The 10,501-nt window shown below is 37.4% G+C and overlaps 1 protein-coding gene across 2 annotated transcripts in view; it reads left to right on the forward strand.

Annotated features, from left to right (window-relative positions):
• APAF1 (apoptotic peptidase activating factor 1) overlaps positions 1-10,501 on the forward strand; it is a 75,026-nt gene that overhangs the window by 33,286 nt on the left and 31,239 nt on the right. For both annotated transcript variants that reach the window (XR_011470854.1, XM_070410879.1), the window contains exons 16-17: positions 3,385-3,510; positions 8,240-8,401. Coding sequence is in view for 1 of the 2 variants with exons in the window: in XM_070410879.1 (XP_070266980.1) it covers positions 3,385-3,510; positions 8,240-8,401 (288 nt within the window). In the remaining variant the exon portion in view is untranslated. The remainder of the gene's footprint in view (positions 1-3,384; positions 3,511-8,239; positions 8,402-10,501) is intronic.

Here is a 10,501-nt window from a genome sequence, read left to right on the forward strand (position 1 = left end):
TCTGCATATTTAATTTTAGAGAAAGCTGTAGTTGACCTGGTTCTGGTTATATACTCATTTTTAAATAACCCTACTAGCTGGTAGGATGGAATCCTTAGGTTGACCAAGGGTCACAAGTTTAGTCATGTAGAAATTGGACAGATGAGGTGAGGTCAGCTCCACTAGAATTATAAGTGGGGTTTGATTCAAAAGAGAGATTTTGTTGTCAGAAGAAGGGGAGAAAAGGTGCCAATAGGAAAAAAAATGTAAAAAAACAACAACCCTCTAAAACCAACATTAGCTATACATTTCACGTGTTTGATAATGTTTTATAATTACAAATTATAAAAGAGTCTATCTTTTTTTCCCACTTAAGTGGCATACTAAAGATAGCTAGATTAAATTTTCTTGGATCCCAGAAATGTCTGCTTTTGGATTCTTTTTTTTTTTTTTTTTAATATATTTTATTGATTTTCTACAGAGAGGAAGGGAGAGAGACAGAGAGCCGGAAACACCGATGAGAGAGAAACATAGACCAGCTGCCTCCTGCACATCCCCCACTGGGGATGCGCCCGCAACCCAGGCACATGCCCCTGACCGGAATCGAACCCGGGACCCTTCAGTCCGCAGGCCGACGCTCCATCCACTGAGCCAAACCGGTTCCGGCTGGATTCTTTTTTTGGTTTGGTTTATGTCCTTTCTTTGTAAATGTCACACCATTTTTGCATTGGGACATTGCATTTTTTGGTGAAGTAGGTAAAACATTTCAGTTTGGAAAACCTCATAGACTCTGTGTTTTGACGTTTAAATAAGCTATTTTAAAAAAATTTATGAAAATATGGAAACATTTGTTGAAAATTGCCCCCTTCCCTTTTCAGGAAGCTGAACTTTTTTTTTTCTCCCAAAGAGAACTTTATTTTTTTAAATACGATATAATTTTTAAAGAGTATATATTTTATTGATTTCTGAGAGGAAGAGAGAGGGACTGAGAGATAGAAACATCAATGATGAGAGAGAAACACTGATCGGCTGCCTCCTGCATGCCCCCTACTGGGGATTGAGACCGCAACCTGGGCATATGCCCTTGACCAGAATTGAACCCAGGACCCTTCAGCCACAGGCCGATGTTCTATCCACTGATAGGGCCCAAAGAGAACTTTTATATAGGAGCTCAGTGTGTAGAACAGATAAAACCCACTTTTTTGTGTGTTGAGGTGGCGGTATGGGCCTGCATTTCTAATCTCTTTTATTCCCTCTCTTACTCCCCGCCCCCTCTCCTCCCCCCCCCTCAGTGCTTTTTCAGACATGTTTCTGGAGTCCCTGGACCCTGCAGACACCACCAGATTGGATCAAAATAATATAATAGCATAAAATTATCTTAAAATTATAGATCACTTTTACTCAGTAAAGCTTATCCTATTGAGTAAACCACCTTTAAAAAGAAGACTGTTGTACCATTTCAGAAAAGCTCTTTTTGAATGAATCCACTTCTAAAACTAGATGACTTTTGTAGTATATGTGACTAATTTTGATGTTATTGTTAACATTTTGTAGGGTGAGGAAGTTTATATTTCCTCCATTTATTTATTATTATTCTTTTAAAATATATTTTTATTGATTTCGGAGAGGAAGGGAGAGGGAGAGAGAGAAACATCCATGATGAGAAAGAATCATTGATCGGCTGCCTCCTGCATGTTCCCCACTAGGGATCAAGTCCACATCCCGGGCATGTGCTCTCACTGGGAATCGAACGGTGACCTCCTGGTTCATAGGTCAATGGTCAACCATTGAGCCACACTGGCTGGGCTATTTATTATTTTTAAAATACATTTTTATTGATTTTAGAGAGAGGAAGGGAGGGGGATAGAGAGAAATATCAATGATGTGAGAGAATCATTGATCAGCTGCCTCCTGCATGTCCCCTACTGGAGATCAAGCCCATAACCTGGGTATGTGCCTTGACCAAAATCGAACCAGTGACCTCTTAGAGCATTAGACAACCAACTGAGCCACACTGGCCAGGGCAATATATTTTCTTCTGTTAAATGTAGACCAAAATCTCTAAGATGTAGGAAGGGGTTATTGGTTAGTCAAAAGTTTTAATTAAGAACAAGTTTTATTGTAAGACCTGTCATACCACACCTGCATTATCCTGAGGGCTATTAGAACTCACTTATTGTGACTCTTAAACTGAGAGAAGCCAATGAAAATATGTAAGTTTAAAGCTGCCCCCCATGTAACTTGCTCCTCTGAGGAACTGGGTTTACCTGGTACTGGTTAGGATAAAGGAACCAAGCATGGAGATGACCATGAAGAACAGGACTTCCCTCACTTACTCATCATTTCCTAAGGATTTAAATTAATTGTGGGGGATACTTGATTTACCCTTTTGTGTTTAGTCTAGTTGGCATAAATCACCAGAGATTACTATTGTCCCCTTTATTTGCATTTTTAAATACTTTTCAACCATACCCAAAAGGAGAGGAGACAGTAATGAACTCCTCTGCTATCCACCATCTAGCTCCAACAATTATCAACATTTTCCCAATCTTATTTTATTTTCCCACAAACTCCAATTTTTTTTGGACTAGAGCATTTTTAGCAAATATCATTTCATATCGCCCCAAAATACTTCATGTGCACATTTCCCCATTAATCTCAAAACATATCTTTCTACCATGGGTTGATTGGGGTCAGAATCTGAAGTTCAGGTGGCATTTGGTTGTTATTATGCTTCTTAAGTCTTGTTTATTCTATAAAAGTTCCCCTTTCTCTCTGCCTCTGTTTTTTATGCCATTGTTTGGTTAGAGAAATTGAGTCATTTGTCCCGTGTAATGTCCCACATGCTGGATTTGGTTGATAGATTCCTGAAGGTATTATTTAATTTACTCTTCTAACCCCTTATATTTCCTGTCATATATTTACTAGTACATCTATCTTTGCTATCCTTGTATTTTTGAGTCGTTTTTAGAGCATTAATAGATTTTAGCTTAGTTAGCACACTCAAGGTTTGCATTGGGAAATCTTAGAAATGACCACTTTTTGAGTTGGGTAATCTAGCATCTAAAAGAATTTGGGGTGATTTATTTTGCATATTACTTATTATAAAACTGAGTAGAATAATAATGACTTCAAACCACCTTGTTAAAATAAGCAGTAATTGTTCAGTTACTTAGTGCTCAAACTAAAAGTCCAGGCGAGCCTTGAGTCCCTGAGTGGATTTAGGTGCTGACCTAAGGGTTGCCCCATTACTTGTTAATCACAAGTTCCCCTTTGTGTTACTGCGAATTGAACATCTGCCTGTAACTGAAAAAGCTTAAGTGAAATGGAAGAACTTTACATGATTTCTAACTTTCCTCCATTCAGTATTAGTTTTTTAGTTATATTTTTATCTTTCTCAAATAGACCTGGGATTTGGATCAAAAAGAATGTCGAAATACCATGTTTGGCCATACCAATTCAGTCAATCACTGCAAATTTTCACCAGATGATAAGTTTTTGGCTAGTTGTTCAGCTGATGGAACATTAAAGGTATGCTTTTGTTTATCATTAAAATGGATTGTAATTTTATGGCCTTAGAATTGGGTTATGAATTAGGCTTCTGTTTCACATTTCTGCAGAAAGAGCTTCAACTTCCAGGACCTTATTTAATGTAACTGTAATTGCTTGTCATAATGATTGTTTATTCATGGTTTACTACCTTATGCTTTAAAGTTCATAAATTTGATTTCTTAATTTTTAAGATATATTTCATTTCATGACTTCATAAAATCTTTTGAGTTCTATGGGGTCAAATTTGTAAAGGTTCTGCTTTTATTTATCATTTATTTATCCTGCCTTTTATGTTATTATTTTCCTTTTTTTAAGAAGTCTCACTGGGGGGAAACTCAGAGCTAAGGAAAAAAGTTTAGTTCAGTCCCCTAAATCAGTGGTCACCAACCGGTGGTTTACGGACCACTGGTGGTCCATGAGATCCGAAAGGTTGGCGACCGCTGCCCTAAATTATAGTTCTAAAAAACCTAAATTCTTCCTCCTTAAAATTTCACCTAACTTCTTCAATAATTTCACTCTCTTTTTTTTTCTTGTTTCTACAATCATTCAGGTCTGTTTATTGATTCTCCTTTCTTCCTTTGTTCTTTTTTTTAAAAAAAATATATTTTATTGATTTTTTACAGAGAGGAAGGGAGAGCAATAGAGAGTTAGAAACATCTATCAGCTGCCTCCTGCACACCCCCTACCGGGGACGGGTCCCGGGACGTGCCCGCAACCAAGGTACATGCCTTTGACCGGAATCGAACCCGGGACCCCTCAGTCCGCAGGCCGACGCTCTAATCACTGAGCCAAACTGGTCAGGGCTCTTCCTTTGTTCTTAAGTCCAATCCACCTTTGACTTCCTTGTCTTTTGGTCTACCTTTTCCCTCCCATTCTATAGTGTTTGCTGTGGGTTCCTACAGTCATCCCTCATGTCTAATAGCAGCTTTCTAAGATGCACTCTTCATTCCTCCTTAGCGCAGTGCAGAGCTGCTAGAATCCTCCCTACCTCTATTTTCATCTTGCCACTTTTAGCTGGGGTGAAAAGGTGCCATGTTATAAATTGTGATAAACCCAGGTTCATTAGGTATTAATTCGAAGGCTCTTCACCTTCCATCATTTTGCTGCCTCTGTTCCTATCAAATTTCTTTTTTTTTCTTTTTGATGATTAAGGTCTTTCTCTCTCTCTCTCTCTCTCTCTCTTTTTTTTTATTGCTTAAAATATTACATCCTAACCCATTTGGCTCAGTAGATAGAGCGTCGGCCTGCGGACTCAAGGGTCCCAGGTTCGATTCCGGTCAAGGACATGTACCTTGGTTGCGGGTACATCCTCAGTAGGGGATGTCCAGGAGGCAGCTGATGGATGTTTCTCTCATCGATGTTTCTAACTCTCTATCCCTTTCCTCTCCTCTCTGTAAAAAAATCAATAAAATATATATATATATTTAAAAAAAAATATTACAAAGAGTAGTACATTTGTCTCCTTTTTTTTCTCCCCTTTACTTTCCCCCAGCCTCCCCTACCCCCCAGTGTCTTGTGTCCGTTGGTTATGCTTATATGCATGCATACAAGTCCTTTGGTTGATCTCTTACCCCCCGCCCCCCCAACCCTCCCCAACCTTCCTGCTGTAGTTTAACGGTCTGTTTAATGCTGCTCTGCCTCTGTATCTATTTTTGTTCATCAGTTTATAATGCTCTTTATTATCCATAAATGAGTGAGATCATGTGGTATTTTTCTTTCACTGACTGGCTTATTTCACTTAGCATAATGCTCTCCAGTTCCATCCATGCTGTTGCAAATGGTAAGAATTCCTTCTCTTTTACAGCAGCATAGTATTCCATTGTGTATATGTACCACAGTTTTCTAATCCATTCATCTGTTGATGGGCACTTAGGCTGTTTCCAAATCTTAGCTATGGTAAATTGTGCTGCTATGAACATAGGGATGCATATATCCTTTCTGATTGGTGTTTCTGGTTTCTTGGGATATATTCCTAGCAGTGGGATCAATGGGTCAAATGGGAGTTCCATTTTTAGTTTTTTGAGGAAACTCCATAGTGTTCTCCACAGTGGCTGCACCAGTCTGCATTCTCACCAGCAGTGCACAAGGGTTCTTTTTTCTCCACATCCTCGCCAGCACTTGTCGTTTGTTGATTTGTTGATGATAGCCATTCTGACAGGTGTGAGCTGGTACCTCATTGTTGTTTTGATTTGCATCTCTCGGATGATTAGTGACTTTGAGCATGTTTTCATATGTCTCTTGGCTTTCTGAATGTCCTCTTTTGAAAAGTGTCTATTTAGGTCCTTTGCCCATTTTTTGATTAGATTGTTTATCTTCCTTTTGTTAAGTTGTATGAGTTCCCTATAAATGTTGGAGATTAAACCCTTATTGGTGATAACTTTGGCAAATATGTTCTCCCATGCAGTGGGCTTTCTTGTTGTTTTGTTGATGGTTTCTTTTGCTGTGCAGAAGCTTTTTATTTTGATGTAGTCCCATTTGTTTATTTTCTCTTTAGTTTCCAATGCTCTAGGACAGTGATGGCGAACCTATGACACGTGTGTCAGAGGTGACACGCGAACTCATTTTTTTGGTTGATTTTTCTTTGTTAAATGGCATTTAAATATATAAAATAAATATCAAAAATATAAGTCTTTGTTTTACTATGGTTGCAAATATCAAAAAATTTCTATATGTGACACGGCACCAGAGTTAAGTTAGGGTTTTTCAAAATGCTGATATGCTGAGCTCAAAAGGTTCGCCATCACTGCCCTAGGAGATGTATCGGTGAAGAAGTTGCTTCGGCATAATTCTGAGATTTTGTTGCCTTTGGATTCCTCTAGTATTTTTATGGTTTCCCGTCTTACATTTAAGTCCTTTCTCCATTTTGAGTTTATTTTTGTGTATGGTGTAAGTTTGTGGTCTAGTTTCATTTTTTTGCATGTATCTGTCCAATTTTCCCAGCACCATTTATTGAAGAGACTGTGTTGACTCCATTGTATGTTCTTGCCTCCTTTGTCAAATATTGAACATATTGGTTTGGGTCGATTTCTGGGTTCTCTATTCTATTCCATTGATCTATATGTCTGTTCTTGTGCCAGTACCAGGCAGTTTTGAGAACAGTGGCTTTGTAATACAGCTTGATATCTCCTACCACATTTCTGTATTCTCCCTCCCATATATTAAGCACTAATTGTCACTTCTAGGCAGGGTAATTTTGAGGGCTTATTTTAGCTAGTGTTTCTATATATGTTTTTTTTAGTTGTTCTTAGTGTTTTTTTTGTGTTTTGTTTTTTTGCCTACAGTTTACTTGTCCCTAGTTTTTAATGACCTTTAAAACTATGCAAAGCCTTCTTCAGAAAGTATTCTTTTATAACATCCATCTGGAAGGAAGGAAGGAAGGAAAGGAAAGGAAAGGGAAGGGGAAGGGAGGGGAGGGGAGGGGAGGGGAGGGAAAGAGAGGGAGAGAGAGGAAGAGAGAGGAAGAGAGAGGAAGAAAGAAAGAGAGGAAGAAAGAAAGGCAATTACTTGGTTTGTCTTCCGATTTCTACTTGTAAATGTTTTCTGTTTAGTTCAGTTATTTTCATGTGTCTTGTATTTCTCTGGTAAGGTTGAATATAGGTTTATGATTGGCAGAGACCTTGTCATCTTCTTGTTGTATCTCTTTGATGTTTGTAGAACACAGTTAAACTTAAAACATGCAAATAATACATTGTATTGGCATATACCTCTTCCAAGGAAATACTTGAACCCCTTTGGGCACTTCTTTTGTTAGATTCTCTAGAAAAGGAGATACGTTAAAGCTACTAGGTGACTCCTAAATTATAGTAAGGTAAATTCTCTTGATACTGATCCTCTGGTTGAATCTTTCTTAATTTTAATTTTAATAAAATAAAATAAATATTTTTATTGATTTCAGAAAGGAAGGGAGAGGGAGAGAGAGATAGAAACATCAATGATGAGAGAGAATCGTTGATCGGCTGCCTCCTCTACATCCCCACTGGGGATTGAGCCTGCAACCCAGGCATGTGCCCTTACCAGGAATTGAACCATGACCTTCTGGTTCATAGGTCGACACTCAACAACTGAGCCATGCCAGCCGGGCTGGCTGTCATTTTTAATGTTGAACTCCTGATGTCAGACTCTTTAGATCTTTTGTGTTGATCTGATGGGGTATTCAGAGGAAAATCTTCAGTCTTCTACCTGTAGAGTATGTCTGGCTGACAAGTTCTGAGATTTCCAGGCAGAGCTTTCAGCATATCTTCTAATTTCCCTTTTTACAGAATGGTGTCTCTGGATGCTAGATTATAACTTGGCTTGGACTGGGTCCTGTGTTCACATCTACCGCATGCTGTCCATGCAGTAGATGTGAAGCGCATTTCACACGTGGCACAGCAGAGGGCAGCAGTGGCAAGTTGTTCGTCTTCATCTCACTTTTCTTCCAAGCTCATCCTACTGTCCACACAGCCTTCTCCACACATGCAAGGCTCTTTGAACATTTTATTTAGTTTTCCATTCTGCATTTCAGGCAGTGCTTCTAATTGTTTTCTTTTTAGGAATATACTGAATGAAACTGGAGTTCTTAATTTAAAAGTTTTATAAAAATAATAAGTAAAAATAATCATTAGGTAAAGTGTGTAGTTTGCGGGATATTTAATCCTGGTGGCATTCTAGAGGTGTGATTTGAGATTAAAATAAACTTAAAATGTTTTGGTTATGTTTGTAATTAAAGCTTTGGGATGCAAAATCAGGAAATGAGAGGAAAAGCATTAATGTGAAGCAGTTCTTTCTAAGTTCGGAGGAGCCTCAAGAGGATATAGAAGTGATCGTGAAATGTTGTTCGTGGTCTTCTGACGGTTCTAAGATAACGGTGGCAGCAAAAAATAAAATCTTTGTAAGTACCAATATTTTAAAAAGCCAGATTTAAAAAACATTAAAACTTCTGTTGATTTTTGCATTTTTACTTTTTTTATTGAAATAAATAAAGTATAGCTACATGATTTAGCTCTGTGCTCAAGGGGATGTCGATAGGCCTTGTGAGAAAAGGTCTCCATGGTCATACAGGTTTAGGAATGGCATGTATTGCTTCCCTCTTATAAGTAATTAGTGTATGCTAACCTATTTAAGGCTTCAAGAAGTCCTACAGTACAGAAACAATCCGTGTTGTTTAATCCAGTGTTCCTCAGATTAAGAGCATAGAATACTTTCTGTATCACTTCTTGTTGTTGTTGTTTTAAAATTTTGAATATGTTGGTTCAGGTGATTAAAACTTTTTTTTTTAATCCTCACCTGAGGACATGTTTTCATTGATCTTGGAGCTAGAGGGAAGGAGAGAGCAAGAGCGAGATCGAGAGAGAGAGAGAAAGAGAGAGAAAGAAACCTTAATCGGCTTCCTCCTGTAAGCACCCAAACTCTAGGGATCAAACTCGCAACCTGGGTACATGCCCTGACCAGGAATCGAACCTGCAACCCTTTGGTGTACAGGACGACGCCCCAGCCACCTGGCCAAGGTTTAGGTGATTTTCAAAGTGCTTTCTTACCCCTAAAATTTTGTGATTTTGTGACTGATAAGCAAAAAATACTCATCAATGCCTGAAGACAATTGTGAGATTTCTATGAAGTAAATGAGGAAGATATGCAAAAAAAGTAAAAGACAAGAAAATGCCTTCCTCCTTTTTCAAATCTAATAATAGCTTATATTTGTAATTTCTTTTCATATAAATACCCAAGGGACAAGCAGATTGCAATTGCCCAATGATAATAATGAGACAAATGAGGTTTAGAACAGCCAAGGAATTTGTTCAAAGTTACATCATGACTTGGAGAGCCAGGTTTTATGGCTCAGCAACATTCCATTCTAACAGTAATTTTAGAAGACTTGAATAAGAGATATTACAATTTTATTTTTAGCTTTATTGAGGTATAATTGACAAATAAAATGTAAGATATTGAAGTGTATAATGTGATGATTTGATATATCACTATACACTATGAAAAGATTCCCCCAATCAAAATAATACAACTGTTATCTCACATGTTTACCTTTTTTTTGATGAGAACATTTAAGTTTTATTCTCACAAATTTCAGTTATGCAATAGTGTTCTTAACTATAGTCACCATGTTATACATTAGATCCTCAGATCTTATTCATCTTATAACTGAAAGTCTGTATTCTTTTACTAATTTCTCCCTTTTCCCCTCATTTCAGATATTACATTTTAAAGAACACATTGAAATATACCATATAGTTATATAAAAACTCACTGAGGGACTGTTTACATTATTATTATCGATCTAGTAGCTATGACCCTTGGATCTTGGCTGCTTATAGGTTTATACCCCTTTATCAGGAAACTAAATAAGAATATCTCCTTTTGTCTTAAATTTGTGAAAGACTATAAGAACAGAAAAGGAACCACTAAATTTACAACTTGAAGATTACAAATATTTTTTGTTGTAAAATATATAGATGTAAAATTTGCCACTTTAAGCATTTTAAAATGTACAATTTAGTGACATTAAACATGTTCACAGCAGTGTACAACTGTCACCACTGTTGCTAAAAATATTTTTCATTCTAAACAGAAACCCTAACCTGAACCCGAACCCTAACCCTAACCCGAACCCGAACCCTAACCCTATAGTATAACTAGTAAGTAAAAACTCCATATCCCCTTCTCCCTGGAATCTCTAGCGACCTCTAATCTAATCTTTGATTTTGCCTATTCTTATTTAATGTAAGTGGAATCATAAAATATTGAACCTTTTGTGTCTGGTTTATTTCATTTAGCATACTATTTTCAAGGTTCATCCCTATTGGAGCATGTATCAGAACTTTTATGGCTACCTAATTTTCCATTATATGGATACACCACATTTTGTTTATCCTTTCATTTGCTGGTGGACATTTGGGTTGTTTTCAACTGTTGGCTATTATGAGTAATGTTGCGATGAACATTGGAATGCAAGTATCTGTTTGAGCCTCTATTCTCA

This window comes from Myotis yumanensis, unplaced genomic scaffold (genome assembly GCF_028538775.1).
Source record: "Myotis yumanensis isolate MYYU_CA2020_CCGP unplaced genomic scaffold, mMyoYum1.0.hap1 SCAF_3, whole genome shotgun sequence".
Taxonomy (NCBI): domain Eukaryota; kingdom Metazoa; phylum Chordata; class Mammalia; order Chiroptera; family Vespertilionidae; genus Myotis; species Myotis yumanensis.